The 16,283-nt window shown below is 41.1% G+C and overlaps 1 protein-coding gene across 5 annotated transcripts in view; it reads left to right on the top strand.

Annotated features, from left to right (window-relative positions):
- Positions 1-16,283, top strand: part of nid2a (nidogen 2a (osteonidogen)) — a 53,957-nt gene that overhangs the window by 12,730 nt on the left and 24,944 nt on the right. For all 5 annotated transcript variants that reach the window (XM_067493268.1, XM_067493265.1, XM_067493267.1 and 2 more), the window contains exons 6-15: positions 395-527; positions 637-978; positions 1,465-1,576; positions 3,050-3,089; positions 3,207-3,316; positions 3,400-3,533; positions 3,663-3,774; positions 4,214-4,414; positions 4,496-4,726; positions 8,895-9,041. In XM_067493268.1, the coding sequence (XP_067349369.1) occupies positions 395-527; positions 637-978; positions 1,465-1,576; positions 3,050-3,089; positions 3,207-3,316; positions 3,400-3,533; positions 3,663-3,774; positions 4,214-4,414; positions 4,496-4,726; positions 8,895-9,041 (1,562 nt within the window). The remainder of the gene's footprint in view (positions 1-394; positions 528-636; positions 979-1,464; positions 1,577-3,049; positions 3,090-3,206; positions 3,317-3,399; positions 3,534-3,662; positions 3,775-4,213; positions 4,415-4,495; positions 4,727-8,894; positions 9,042-16,283) is intronic.

Below are 16,283 nucleotides of genomic sequence, written 5' to 3'. Positions count from 1 at the left end.
GACTTAGCTAATGTTAGATTTTGCTAACAATAAAGCCTAAGCAGTTAGTTAGCTAGCTAGTCACTAGTTAGCTGGTGCAAAACAGCGGGCAGGATTTTGTTAGCTGTTAGTTGTTGCTGCTAACAACCAAGACGCCTATAATATTGGCCTTAATTGCACAAAGACAAAGTGAAAACTTTAATGAATTAGCATTAGGGTTTGCACTATCCACACAAAATTACATTTAATGACTTGCTTGGTTTGAAGAAACATTCACGGGTGTCATTGGACTAACTTGCCAGAATGTGCTACAGCGGCAAATAATGAAGGCAGAAAGTTTGGCTCATTGTAGAAAAAGCACACTGATGTTGCTATATACATGGCTAGAAATGCAAACTAAATCCTTGTTCTCTAGGGTTGGTAATACAGGAATTCCTGGTCTTTGGCTTTTCCACATTGGAAATCGTTTTTCTTTCAACAACATTGTTCCTGCATCCTTTGGTGGCCTCCTAGCTACTCGACCAACTTCAGGACATAGTTTCACCCTGGTAATTTAATAACTGTAATCAATTCAAATTACATTTTCAGTCAAGAGTTGTGTTTGCGATACAGCATGTTGAAAACTTTCTTTAACTCATCCATGGTTCATTTTTCTAGGACACCACCACCCCTGAGTATCCTGATTTTGAGGAATATACAGAAAATACTTATACTGACAACCTAGAAGAAGAAGATTACACTCTAACAGGCAGAGTTGCTGAATCTCAGCCATCCCCTGATAGACCTGACCACTCAAAGTCCCTCCAGCCAGCAAATCAACATGATCCCTCCTCTCCTGAGGATTCTGGTCAGCGAGTGTCATATGGCAGCGAAGACGCACCAATGACGTCTGAACCCAGGTACCATTCAGAGCCAGCAGAAAGGCAGTATGCTCCCCCTAATCATCCAGAGACAATAGCAGGGGGAGTTGCTCGACAGACCCAGGAACAGCCACCACAGGTAAAATGAAATTTAATTCATTAGCATGCCAGGTAAACAATCTGGAAAAAATACAGTTATAATGTTTTTAACTGTATATATTTATGTCTTAGATGGAACTAATAGAATTGGCTTTACTATAAACCTGTAAACTTCAAACCCTGCAATGCTACTAGGTCATGTTTTTGTTGGGAGTGACATACCATAAGTTCCATAAGTTAAAAATATTTAAACTTTCAGTGCTGCCAAAATTTGTAATTTTAATTTAAAATTGAAGTCAGTTTTTTGGCTCTATGGTTTCATAGAATCCTGGTTTGGAGACAGTATTGTAGTGTCACAAAATGCTGTCAGACCTGCTGATGATGATACACTACATACTGTGTACAATAAGTAAAGTATGTGCAGACATACTAACATCTGGAGAGAGTTAGAAAGTAATGACTTTCCTTGCAATAACAACAGAAAAAACATATTTTAGATTAAACATTGGCCTGTATGTCCCTTTAGGCTCCTCTGGAGGTGGTGGATGTGTACCCATCCCACAGAAATGAACCACGTCTTTCCCCTAGACGTCACATGGTCAGCGTAGATGAGGCAGAGGTGTATCTCAACACAGGAGGTAATGGACAGAGCATAAATATTTATATATACATGTGAAGATGTCTGCTAAACTTTTGAAAGGATCGTGACTTTGAATAAACTGGAGGGGAACACTGCTGCCACTCTCTGCCGCAGTGCTGCTCAGCAGCTGGCAGTACAATACTGTCGTTGTGCTGGGCAGCTCCCAGGTGTGTGTTTGTTCAACAGTCCCTCCCATACTACCACAGACTTCAGTTACCGTGAATAAGAATGTGTTCTCAGTCAATTTGCCTACTTGTAAAAAAAATAAATAAAATAAATAATGCTTCAAATTGTTATGTGATTTAGTTCAGTTTAAAGTGGTGAAATTCTATTTTTGTTATGGAATGTGTTCAAAATAAAGTGAGGAAACATTTTACAGTGCATTCCTTACTGTCAGATGTTTACAAACTGTATACATACAGCACATAAACAATGTGAAAATGATGTCAATTTTCCCTCCACACCATTAGCCGGGGATTTTGTGTCTGTTTGTTTGCAATGCAGTGAGCACTCTCCAATGTGTGTGTGCTTTAGTGTGAGTAGTTTTTAAAAAAACACCTGAACATCCTATCCTCATCTGTATATTTGTGTCTGTGTGTATGTGTGTGTGTGTGTGTGTGTGTGTGTGGGTGTGTGTGAGAGAGTGAGTGATGCCCCTGTTGGGTGATAAAATGCTCCATTGTGATCTCTATCAGCTGTTTGCAACAAGGCAATCTGGACAAAGCAAAGCACTCAATTGGTAGTTATGTAAGCTCCATGTGGTGTTTTCAGTGCAGTAAAGATTGCTACACTAATAAAGACACTTTATTTTACTGTTTTAGCGTTCCATAAACTACTTTATAATAGTGACATTTACAGTCATGTAACAGTATGCAGTGTTCTTACTTGACTACTGAGATAATTTTTTCTCTATTCGAAAAAAAGGAGCAGAGTGCATTGACCATTTTGGCAAAGTGAGGACATTTTGCCAGCCCTATAAAGTTTGAAAGACTATTTGAGGGGTAAAACTTATTTTGTGTGTTTGTGTGGGTGGGGGGGGGGGGGGGGGGGATCAGTGGGTGTGGAAGGCAGGACTGCAACAGCTGGTTTCTCTCCCAGCAGTTTCTTAACACATGTGTGTATCTGTATATCCTCTAGTATCTTGTCCACTTCTCTTTCTTTCCGTCTGTCCATATATAGGAGATTTTGTCTTCATTTAAACTTGCATGTTTGTATGATGAAAATACTGGAAGTGTTTCAAACTTCAAATCATTCTTCCAAATAAACTGAACTTCTAATCTTATGCAGTGAGGAAGAAGTCCACCGTGAATATTACATATAGCAGCACTGGTTTGCATTTACATCTTTCTCTAGAATTTGTTTTATTGGCATACTCATCAGTACATGATAGGAGTGATTGTGATGTTTCTTCTATGGATTGTATATGTGATCCATAATGATAAACATTTCTCTTCTTCTTTCCTCCTCACAGTGTTTCAGGACAGTACAGAGAATAAGCAAACATGTGACAAGTATGTGAAGAATATAGCATAATATCTACTCATTATTTTTATTATAAAAGTGCACCAATACAGTCCAAATGTAATCTGCAGAACTAAACATTTTGTCTATTTTTTTACGCATTACAGATTTCAACAACAGTGTTCCCAGAATGCATTCTGCTCAGAGTACGCCACAGGCTTCTGTTGTCACTGCAAGCCTGGCTTCTATGGAAATGGTCGCCAGTGTCTACCAGAAGGTTGGAGCTCTACTATTTACCCACATTTAAGCAATATTTATTTTAATTGTAATTTTTTAAAAATTTAAGTATGACTCCTCCAGGTGCTCCCCAGCGTGTCAGTGGTAAGGTGAGCGGAACTGTGACTGTGGGATTGACTCCAGTAGAGCTGAATAACATTGATCTTCATGCCTACATCGTGGTGGGAGATGGGAGAGCTTACACCGCCATTAGTGAGGTAGGAGCTTGAAAACATGTCTATTCAATAAACAGTTTAGAGTAGGTGAGCCTTTCTTTTCTCTCTAAAATGTAATATAATTCTGGCCTCTGTTATTTAACATCTATCAACTTTGGTTTGATTGGCCAGGTACCTGAGCCAGTGGGCTGGGCTTTGATGCCAGTTGCACCAATAGGAGAACTGTTTGGTTGGTTGTTTGCTCTGGAGTTTCCCAATAGTAAAGCAGGATTCAAAGTCACAGGTAAACTGTGTGTGTGTGTGTGTGTGTGTGTGTGTGTGTGTGTGTGTGTGTGTGTGTGTGTGTGTGGGTGTCTTGACTCATGCCTATGGCAAGGAGAGGGAACTCCCTTACAGTGAGGACATCTTGTGTGTCTGTCTGTGTTTGTGTTTTCTGTCTCCTAGCCAGCTGTATTGTCTCCAGGGATGTGATGTGATATCAGGCTTCCACCTCCTCTCTCTAATAGGAAACAGCTGTTTGAGCGCTCGCACGTGTGTGTGTGTGTGTGTGTGTGTGTATGTGCTGCAAACGTATGTGTGTCCTGTATAGATGTAACAATTATAGACATTCCACTTTTTATGAACTGAAACCTTAGTCTGTCTGCAATGTGTGTATTGAAAGTAATCTATAAATGGACAAACAAAAGAAGTATGATTGATTACTTGACTAACTGTGCTAACAGGTGCTGAGTTCACTCGTCATGCAGAGGTGATATTTTACCCTGGAAACGAGCATCTGTCAGTCATTCAGACGGGCCGTGGCCTTGATGACCACAACCACCTCACCGTGGATACCATAGTCAGGGGCACTGTGCCCTTCCTACCTCCTGGGGCAGAGGTTACCATGGATCCCTTCAAGGAGACGTATCAATACTACCCATCTGGTAACCGTAACAACCACAAAAGACATATTATTTATAACATTTTGTGTCCACTTTTCCCTGAAACATTTTCTCTTTCTGCAGTTGTCACTTCGTCATCTGTAAGGGAGTTTTCAGTTGTGTCAGCAGAACGAGGCTCAGAGTCCTTCTCCTTTCAGCTGAAGCAGAACATCACCTACCACGATTGTCGACACAACAACGGTGTCGCCGGCTTGGAGACACTGCAGCTCACCATGGAGAGGGTGTTTGTTATGTACGTCAAGGAAGAGCGGATCCTTAGATACGCTATCACCAACAAGATTAGCCCAGTTGGAGGTGAGCCAGATTTTTTTTGGAGGCTTACCACTATTAGGAAGGTGGAGAAAGCTCAATAAAATGTAATTGTTCCTGAATGTGACTTTATTTTTAAGCCAAAATCTTTCACAAGACAAGAACAGTCATAATACCTCAAACCAGTCCACATCAAGGCTGCACATGAAAAGGAAAAAATAATGGACACACCTATTCATCAGCCTTCCTGACCATGTTATAAACTAGTCCCAGATCTGAAATAAATTTAACAGATTTTAAAAGGTGTTAATAGAAAGAGTTTTAAATGCAATATCAGTCCAAACAACATAAAAGTAATATCCTTCCAGACATTAAATAACGTGTTACCCTCAGCAGAAGCCCACCATTTTCCCATTATAATGAGGACAGAGCTTGCGACTGTTTAAATCCATTCCAGACCATCTCTGTCAATCTTTGAATGGGCAAACACATTGGAGACATTGAAAATGTGAGGTTTTCTATTCTAGAGCCCCAACTAGCAATCAGACCACTCAGTAATTGTTGCAAGCCTGCCACAAAAAGACAGCGAAACCACCGTGCAGAGTTGGACAAAGTTTGGCATTAAACACACATGCCCAAAGCTGTGTGCATAATTTCAATCTGAAACCACAGAAAACATTGTTTAAGTGTCTGTATCAACTCAACTGTTCACTGTCTGCGAGAGGCCACAGACACACTGCACCACTTTTAGAATCGTACTTACCATGTTTTGCATCCCAGATGACTGTAAGTATTTGACTAGTTTTGTTTGTTCAGGTAGATGACTGACATTTATCACTTACATAGAGGTAACATTGTCCTGGATAATGAACTAGTTAGGCAATTTGATCAAAATCTGTTTACCATCAGTCAGTGAGATTTCATAATGAAGAAAGACAAATACATACCAGAGTGTGAAGGGAAACACCCCCACCTCTGTCTTTTCTATTTGAAAGTACTTTATGATTCTAAAATAAAATCTTTATTTTAGAATCATGTTTCTGTGGCATTCTTAGGATTTGTTAATATGATCCCACTCTTTGTGGCTGTCAGATATGTTTTAAATATCCTCCATTTTCAGTTTCAGTTTTTTATGGAATAATCAAAAGGTTTAGTAAATGGTTCTATAAACATTGGCTAATTGAGCACAGGAGGAAGCACACTGTTTTGTTTATTAGAAAGGAGGTTTGTCTCACTCTTTCTATTGTTATATCTTATCATTATTTTTTATTTTATTTTTCTTCTTCTTCTTTTTCTTCATCTTCTTTTTATTAGTATATCTTATTGTATCATCTTCACTCATCTTTTCTCCAGACACCAGCAGAATACCAGATTATACAAATATAGAATTGGATATAGAAAAACAGCATGCACATGTGTCATGTTCTTTTTCTATCATGCATGATTGTGCTTTCTCTACCTGACACTGATGGAAACCATATAGAAACAGGAGACATCGAAAGATAGGGAACAACATAAATAGTTTGAAACAGTATTAGTGATAGGATTTTTTTCCCACAAGGTTTTGAATTCAGATCAAGTCTCTGTCAATTAAATGTCAACATGTAGATTAAAAAGGTTATGATGACACAGTTCTCTCTCTCTCAAACACACACAAAGACACAGACCCACAGACCACTTAACCCATGTTTACAAAACCCCTGATCCCCAAAAGCTCTTCCAGCTGTGCTGTGTGTGTGTGTGTGTGTGTGTGTGAGTGTGTGTGTATTTGTGCGTGTGTGTTTGTGTGTCTGTCACACTATCTGGGAAATAATATCGCATCAAATGACAGATTTTCTAGGGGGGGTGACGGGGAGAATAGCTGCCCACTGATGTCATGGGAATCAGAAGATTAGCTGAAGCAACTTAGAGAAAAAGTGACAAAGTGGAAAAACAGACAGACAGAGAGTGAATTTAGTGGACTAAAGTATGTGTTGGATGCATCCTTTTTATCTGCTATTGCAGCCACTTCATCACGTTTCTCTTTGGACTTTGCTTTCAGGACAACCTTCAGTCTAATATCAACACCAGTAACACTGTTTTCTGTACAAGAAACTGTTAACTGTTAGTTAAGTGTTGAAAGACTGGATTTTACATATTTACAAAGTTATCATGGTGGGAACTTTTTTATCTAATTATGACAATTGCAGGGTAAACGGCAGAAATGTATTTTTGTAACAGAGTAATTTACGTGGAATGCTTTGAGTCTGGTTCAGTTTTTTTTTTTTTTTGCCAGATGACCCTATGTTGTGTTGCAACAGCACCCTGCATTGGCACCCCTGCTGCGAAGACAGATTGGCTCCATTCAAATGAATGGTGCATGACTCAAGTCAATCTGGAGATGGCTTAAGGCACTGCAAAACAAACACAGCCCCCTCATTCAATTGTGTGAGACCACTAGCACAGCAGGGGTTTAGCAAAATAATGTGGGATTGCCTCAGCTGTTTCCACAAAACTGTCGAGAGTTATCGTCTCCGCATTGTGTTAGTGAACCAAAAACATTGTTTCAGCACTTGACACAATGAAAGAAAACATGATGATTGTTGATGACTGTCTCACAAGAGTATAAAGGAACACTCCGGCTATTTATCATTGTGCTCCCATAAAGCTGAGGGGCAGATTAAAGGAAAGCAGATATTAAGATGTCCAGCTTTTCTTTAGCTTTTAAAAGTGGTGTATCCAACAATTTCCATAATTCAAGATAGTAGCATATTTCATTAGACCCTTCCTGCTGTTAAATTCTGTATTGCTAAAACTCTATGACCCCACTTCATGGTTACAAATGTTGTTAAATATTTAAAGTCTTGAGTTTAAACCCTGATGACATCCCTATTGCATCATTAGGGTTTATTTTCTCAGACTTCAGACATCCCCCCATAGCTGCAGAAGTGTTTTCACAGGCTGAGTAGTGTTCTCTGTGATGAATAAAATGACCTTACAGTATGTTGCCACAGAAACCTCTCGCTATCAGCTCATAGATTATTACTCAAGCTAGACGTTGTTGGTTCCTCATATTTTCAGTCTAAATGCCCTCTAAGATGCTGTTCTTTTTACTTTCTATTATACTTATTACTTCATTACCACTTCACCATTTATGGTTATTGTAATGTGCAAGTAAAAGTCAGTGATGATAGATAATTCTACATTTCACTAAGGATGGTTTGTTGGATTTCAAGGATAGTTGGATACATATTACCATACATTTTACTGTCACTTCTAAACATCCTGTTTGTGTGTGTGTTAGTGTGTTTTTGTGTGTGGAGAAGTTTTGTAAGAAGCAACAGGTGGTAAACTGCAGTTATCACTTTGATGGTGTACACCTCGTGTGTGTGAGTGTGTGTGTGTGTGCATTCTCCACCCTTCTCTCCTACTTGCCTTCTCTTTTTCTCGCTCTCTCTAATTATCCCTCAGTATTTTCTCCCCTCCATGTTGTTTCTAACCCTCTCATCTCTCCTTTTTCCTGACCACATTGAGGACTTTGAAGAGTCCCCCCCCCCCTCTCTCTCTCTCTCTCTCTCTCTCTCTTTTCTCCTCCTGTGTCTTTAATAATAAGCCAGGACTGGTCCTCGGTCACGGGAGGTATCAATCACAGTTTGTGTTTAATTTTGTTTGTTGATATAGTAAATAATGCCCCTATTGGTAAAGAAAAACTCATTTGCTTTGAAAAAGGTTTGCTTTCAAAAATATTTTTAGGGAGAATAGCAAAAAGCATCACTTCATTATAAGGACACTATTTTACTATGATTTGCCTGTTGGCTCTACCCTACAGGTTTTCTTCCTGATTTTGCAGAAACAAGTCTAGGGGCTGTCTTTTAAATTGACTTGTGTACCTGAGGTGTGCATTGGTATGAGGAAACCTTTAACACACATCTGCTTGCTTATCCCTCTGTCTGTCTCTGATGTGTATGTGTCCCTAATCTCTTTTATATATATATCACACACACACACACACACACACACACACACACATATATATATATATATATATATATATATATATATATATATATATATATATATATATATATATATATATATATAAAGAGCATGGAGCGACTCACTTCCTAAAAGGAAACCGTTCTATGAAAATTTGTCTAAATGGATTTAACAAAAAAATTATTTTTGTCTCTTTGATTTCTGACATCATTTGATCATTCTCTCTTCCTGTTTGTAGGTGAATTTACAGGGACTGAGTTGGTCAACCCTTGCTATGCTGGGAACCATGACTGTGACACCTCAGCCCAATGCATTCCACTAGAGGGCCAGGCCTTCCAGTGCAAGTGTGCTACTGGTTACAGCGGGGATGGACGCAACTGTTATGGTTTGTTTGTCATTCAGAGCTTTATATGGGCATACATGTATGTATACAGTCTACTGTTAAATTAGTCACTTTGGATATACTGGGAAACATTGTGATAATGTTTGTACATTGAATATGTGTTTTACGGTCCACTGCTTAGCCTAATAGGGTCTTTTCCCCTCACATTTACACACATTTACATTTACATTTAGTCATTTAGCAGACGCTTTCATACAAACCGACTTACAAGTGAGGTACAAGGCAAACAAAAATCTAAGTCAAGGAGAAAACATCAAAGCAACAGACACATGCCGATGAAGCTGAAGTCTGTGTGTCTGTTTTTATTCAACATGTGTCTCTCCATTAAGGGGTCAAATACAGGCTAGATGAAAAGAATCACCTGTTCTCTTCTCTTCTCTTTTCTTCTCTTCTCTCCTTTGCATGCTGGGAGTTCCATGTGAACATGTGTGCGACTGAGGGTGGAGGGCATGTGAAAAGCATGTGGTTTTTGAACTTTTTCTCAGCTCTATTTGGGGTTTTCTCTATTTTCTCTCCATCAGCTTTCTCTTGCATGATCAGGTAAGTCTTCTTACTAGTTTTTCCGTATAGTTTTTGAGTTTTGCCTAGGTGTTGGGAGGGATGGTATCTCCGAGACCCCACCCCCAAACCTCCGGTAGGAATTTAGAATTGCCCCGGTAGTTTCACAGTGGAAGAGGTTCTGCTAGCCATCGGTGACCAGGTAGGACATGACAAAGCGGTAGTTGTGTTCTCGGAGCACACTGTCAGTAATCTTATAGAAAGTGGCGTGATTATCCTGGACTTGTTTGTGCAAGTATCCCGCATGTCAGCTCCTTCTACGCAGATCACTGTGTCAGGTCTACCGCCATTCATCCCAAGTGAACTGTTGGAAAATGACATCCGTAGGTTCGGCAAATTTGCTAGTTGTTTTATTACCATCAGTTTGGCATGTAAGGATCCCAAACTGAAGCATGTGCAGTCTCTGAGGTGGCAGGTGTTTATGTTCCTTGACTTGCCTGCACAAACACTCCTTCAGAGTTAAACATGACGATGGGTCATACGTGGTGTACGCTAGTTTGGGACACAAGAAATGTTTTAAATGTGGCGATGTACAGAGCAGCAGTTGGCTGCTCCGGCAGTAGACATCGCAAATGGCGCTGCAACTAAGGAGGCCTCAGCCAGCCCAGACATTAATGCGGCAGCCGGTCTGATGGCAGAAGTGGAGGCCAATCCCGTAGCTTATCCCTTGGATAGGTCCAGGAGCAGAGCGGCAAAGCACAGTGTACCCAATTATGATGATGACAGTAATGGAGACACCAGGACACATCTGTGGTAAGAGATAGTTTGAGCAGCAGTCAGCCAGGAGCAACTGGAGCAGCTCCACAGCTACAAAATGCAGAAAGTATCAACACAGTTACAAGAACCAACAGTCAAATGAGATGTGAAGAAGACATGGCGTATGACACTGAGACTTGTTTGAGACTTGAAATAAACTATTACCAGCACGATGCTCTTATTTTTGGTGGGGATTTCAACTGTACCAAAGATTTTTGACAGGAAGAGAGAAGATCCTAATCTGCTAAGGTTAACTGGGCAAAGAGTGAGGCCTTGCTGGTGGGACAGTGGAGAGGTCAGCCAGTTCCTATGTTGTCTGGAGGACTTCAGTGGGGGTCTGTTGCTGAGAAGAGTGGGGCGATTGGGGTATGATAAGCAACTTTCGTTTCTACAACCTGAGGAACTGGAGTTTACAGGTCTAAAAGACTTTTGTACAGCTCTGTACTGCAGGCGTGCTAGTATTTTAAAACTGTGCATGCCAGAAATGACATTCCTGGCATGTGGTTGTTTGAGGAACCTTTTATTTTTCAACAACTTCATAAGGACCCAAACACTGCAGTCTATTAATCTTCAAACTAGTTTCAGAGAGGCTGGCTGCACTAAACTGGGACATGTTATTAAGATGTCAAGAACATCTATGGTCACTCTGAGAGAGACCACCAGAGTCAGATCTATCAGGCTGATAAATAAATTAATCGAGGAAGTTTGGGCTGCCTTGCCGCAATCTTTGAGAGTGTTACAGAAAACAGTAACCAGTGGTTTGATGACTGGTGGTCTGACCAGTGGAATGATGTCTGTGAGTACAGCTTTCCTTTTCTGTTGATCACTCCAGCTGTGGGGTGTGGCAGGAAGAAGGAGCTCAGCTACTGGCATTCAAAATTCCTCAACTATGTAAATTTCAGAGTGTAGGGTAAAAAGCAGTCTATCAAATCTGCGTAAAGGTATTGAACCCTTGATCTTTGGGAAGATTGAAGGAGTAATATATTTATTAAATCCCCCAGGCTTTTGCCAATGTTTGACCTTTTAAAGATTCAGTTTCAGGATCTTTGTTCATTTTTGCCCAAAATACTGTGTGAGAAAAAAGAATGCACATACTCTTTTGAACTTTAGAACTTTTGAACGCTAAACTGGGCATTTAGCTCACACGCAGCAACCTAACTCAGGGTACTGGCGGTGTAGAGCTGGTTATTCAAATTAAAGTTTTTGCTTTGTTATTATTTTTGTATCTCTCTATATTTTTCTTTTTATTTTTGGATGATTTCTGTTTTTGTTTTGTTTTTTGTAATGTCTAGTAAAGGGACATGTAAAATCTCTCCTCCCCTCTCACTGCATGCTGGGAGTTTGAGTGTGGGCTTGAGAGTTTGAGCTGTTGTGGAGTGCGTGGAACTAGTGAGTAAGTTCGGGACACTTTGACTGTTTTTTATTTAGGTGTTTTTACCCTTTCAGTCTGTGCAATGTGAGAAGGTAAGATGAGTTTAAATTATTTGTTTGCACATTAGACAAGGTGAATTGTTTTGGGAATTATGGCGTCCCTCACAGTGAGGGTTCCCCTCCACTGTCCATCAAACACGGGGTTCGAATTGTAGCTGACCCTCCTTACCATGGAACAAGTTCTCTTGTCTTTAGTAGAACAAATTGGACACGAGAACATTACATACGGTTCTCAGATGAATAAGGCTGTTGTGGCTTTTCTCCGAGAGGAGGGTTTGTTTCATCAACTAGTTGAGAAAAGTCTGATAACAGAGGACTTGTTTGTGTCTGTTTCACCACTGTTTGTGTCTTCCACACGCATTACAATGTCAGGAATGCCCCCTTTCATCCACAACAAACTCTTGGAAAAAGAGCATTCCTGCTTTGGCAAGTTTGCTAGCAGCTTCAAAATGGTGCAACTTGGCTGCAAGGATACAAGACTGCAACATGTTCAGTCTCTGAGTGACACATGAATGCCAGTTGGATAACAGCTCAGTGACAGTGGTAGGAGGAAACTGGAGCTGCATTATGCAACCTTTAGTTGAAAGAAATGCATCAGCCTTCCTTCTGTCTAGAGTTGTCATAGAAAATGACATAACAGATGTTTGGAAGAAACTTCATTAGGCAGTTAGACAATACATACGTGTGAAAGTCAGTGAGAGTAGTGTTTGTTCGACTAGGTTAGATAGAATTTACATAAATCAGAAAAACAACAAGTCAACGAAGTCTACAATAACACCTGTAGGTTTCGCAGATCATTTTCTAGTATCATTAGATTTTTCTTTAGTAAGACAGCAGCAAAGTTGTCCTTACTGGCATTTGAATGTACGATTGATATTATAAACTTTTTTGTCATTTGTCATTTACTGACTTCTGAAATCAGTGGAAATTGAAGAAAAATGAATTTGAAAGCTTAGCTCTCTGGTGGGAAGTAGGAAAGACACGAATCCGAATTTTTTGACAACAGTGACTGGTTGCTCAGGAGAAACACGAAGACGATCTGGCAGAGAGGAGCAGGTGAATGGGGCATATACGTGGAAGCCAACTGATGAACTGAGTGAGGCTGATCAGGAGAGAGAAAAGAGACAGGAAGAAATCAGAGTGGGGAGCAGAGATAGTGCGGATCACCAGGGCAACACGGGCCAGCCTCACAGCTGTGACAGCTGCGGCGTCTATCAGCGGATCTCTTGCACGAGTCCGAGGACCTGATCAGAGCAGCCCGGCCCCTCCTCCAGGGCAGCCGACAGCGCCACACGGAAGCCTGTGCTGAGGGAACAGACCCTGGATGGGTCAACCTTTTGGTCAACCCTTGTCGTTAGATTGTTATGAAACCTGAGGAGAGACTGATAGAAACACCGAGCAGTCTAGAAAACGCTCTCCAGAATTTTGATGTGAACTGGGGGCCACAGTCAGAAACGACGTCAGGGGGAGACCATGGATTCTGAAAACCTGACTGACCAGAGTCTCATTGGTTTCTTTAGCAGTTTGTAATGAAGGAAGGGGAATGAAATGAACCATTTTAGAAAATCTGTCCACATCCTTCAGAATCACCGTGTTGCCCTGGGATGGGGGAAGACGGGTAACAAAGTCAATGGACATACGGGACGAAAGGTGACTATTGATGGGAAGAGGGTGCACGAATCTGTCCGGGGGGCGGTGAATGGTTTTGGCCTGAGCGCAGGTTGGACAGGCTAAAACAAATTCCCTGCCATCCTTAACCATAGTGGGCCACCAGAACCGCTGTCACACAACAAACAAGGTGCATGAAATACCTAGGTGGCAGAATAAATAGCTAATTTAACCACAAGAAGTTCTTGGTTTCCCACATCATAGCCTCGGAAAGCCGGCGAGAAAAGATAGCGCATGGGTGCACCTCCCCGGTACATCGGGAGAGAAGCGCCCCGAACCCTACATCAGAAGCGTCGACCTCAACAATAAATTGTCTACTAGAATCTGGGAGAAAGAGGATGGGAGCAAAGGACAATGCGTCTTTGAGGTGCAAAAAGGCCTGATTGGACGCATGAGACCAGGAAAATAATTTCTTGCTAGAGGTAAGTTTGTCGGAGCCCCCCATCCTTTTTACTCATGAAAAAGAAACCCGCACCGGCTGGAGAAGATGAGGGGCGAATGAGACCAGCTGCCAACCCCCCATCCTTTTTACTCATGAAAAAGAAACCCGCACCGGCTGGAGAAGATGAGGGGCGAATTAGACCAGCTGCCAACTACTCATTGATATACTTCTCCATGGCCTCGCGCTCAGGGCCAGAGAGGGACTACAATCGGCTGTGCGTGGGCATGGTACCGGGAAACAGCTCAATGGCACAGTCATAGGGACAATTAAGGGGGAGAGTGCAAAACTCAATAGCGTACTCGGCAACAGTTCCCCCTCCCTGCGTGAGTCTGGACAGTCTGAGCAAGGCACCCCCCTCGGTTTTTATAGAACCCTTAGCAACTCCTCAGTGAACCGTTCAAAAGGAGTAGTGGCCCTACAGCATAAGGCACGTGGGAGTGTTCAGTGGGAAAACCCGAAGGTCGCATCTCAAACTGAGACTTACTCAGGGGGGGCCACCAAGGATTCACGGAATGAAGGGGCTGGAGCTGAAGCTACAGGAGGAGGAGGAGTGGGTGATTTGAGATCTGCAGAACAGTAGAAATCTGCTGTTAAACTGAGACAACAAACTAGGTTTAAATCTCTGCGTGTTTTGGAGAAACTACTGGAGGAGGTGATGGGTGGTCTTCCCAGCCATTTTTAGAGTGGCATTAGGAGCAGAATCCATAGACAATCAGCCAGTGATGAGGCCTGCTTTTCCAGCACAGCCCATCGGTGCTGCAGTGAAAGAGCAGGAGCAGCAAGATGGGGCACATCTATCTATCCGAACACCAGAGCTACCAGATTTCCTAAATGTGTCAAAGAAATCCCTTCACGCAGTAATGGTGAAGGTTCTCCATCACTGGTTGGTGTTCAGGAATCGAGACGTCTCAAAGTTGAGTTCACATATTACACTATGGTGTCTGACTTTGAAGACTTTGTTTCTATCTGGGGATCCGGAGATTTGTTATGCACTGTAGTTCAAGAGTCACAGTTTCTGATCAAATCAAATTTTTGGCGGGGTGGAAATATACTATGCGTATTTGTTTGTGTTCATTCTTTTTGTCTTTTCACTCTTAACGAAAAATTGGAGCAGGATTGGTTAAAGGTCAATTGTCTCCACTCCACTCCATTCCACTCCTCTCCACAAGCAGGTCTGTCTTGCATGCTGACAGAACTAGGAAGGCCTTAGGCTCAGCCTTAGTTTATATGACTAGGCCTGAGTCTCTCTTTCTCTTTGAGCACAGTGTACAAGTTAATACATCTAAAAATAAGGTTAAGAATCCAGTTGTGAGAGACCGTAATTGGTTTGTGTTATAATATAACATTACTGGAACTTTTACTGCCTTTATGAGCCTCTTTAACACAACCAAGGAGGCTCATAAAGGCAGTAAAAGTTCCAGTAATGATCCTTACTTACAGCTTTTATACTAACATACATACACACTGTGCTCCAGGTAAGGGATTGGTGCTTTACAGCTTTATGTTTATGTTCAGTGTGTAAACCTGCCTGGTAGCCATCGCTGCCAGTGCCACAGTGGCTATCAGTTTGGCTATGATGGGCATACCTGTGTTGGTAAGTGTCAAAACCACAGTATGCAAACATGACTTGGGTTTGAGGTCTATGCTCTTTCTATTAACAAGTTGGAGAGTTTATAGACAACCTAGTATTAGTGTGAAGCTGTATTTGGGCACACAGGTGCTTTGACCTAAATGCTCATGTTAGGTGGGTAATGGTTATTATGTTAAATAACTAAGTTGACAGCAATGTCATTAGTTATTAGTTTTCATCAGTTTTGGTCATAAACCAAAATAACATTTTCACCTGAAAATAGTTATAGTTATCAAGACTATATAAGATTTGACTAAGACTTCCACAGTGGGTTCAGATCATATTTGAAAACTCCACATGAACTCCACTTGACCTGTATAGGTTTGTGTGTGTTAACACACTTGCACATAGTAATTAGACTCTAAAATATTGATACCTCATTTTAATGGCATCTTATTTGGCTGCGCTTCACCACACTCCATCATTTAACTAAAAATCTTCCAAACAAAGATCAGCTAAAAACCACTAAACATAAAGGCCGTACTTTACAACAGCATCAGCTAAAGCCACTAATGCATGTCTTTTTGTCAACCAGCACATATTGTCGTTGTGAGAAATGTGATGTTGTTCATATGCAAAATTAAGTCTCTTTTAAACTTATTTATAACTATTACAAAATGGCAAATCTACTGTATCTCTATCATGTTTTCATTTTGTCCTTTACATGACTTGGCTGGGATTTGTACTTTGCAGAGGTGATTTGGAGCGTGTAATCCTGCATATTCCAAAATGAACACAT

Source organism: Channa argus, chromosome 23 (genome assembly GCF_033026475.1).
Source record: "Channa argus isolate prfri chromosome 23, Channa argus male v1.0, whole genome shotgun sequence".
Lineage (NCBI taxonomy): Eukaryota > Metazoa > Chordata > Actinopteri > Anabantiformes > Channidae > Channa > Channa argus.
Note: the sequence above shows the minus strand (reverse complement) of the source record. Positions and strands in the feature narration are given on the sequence as shown.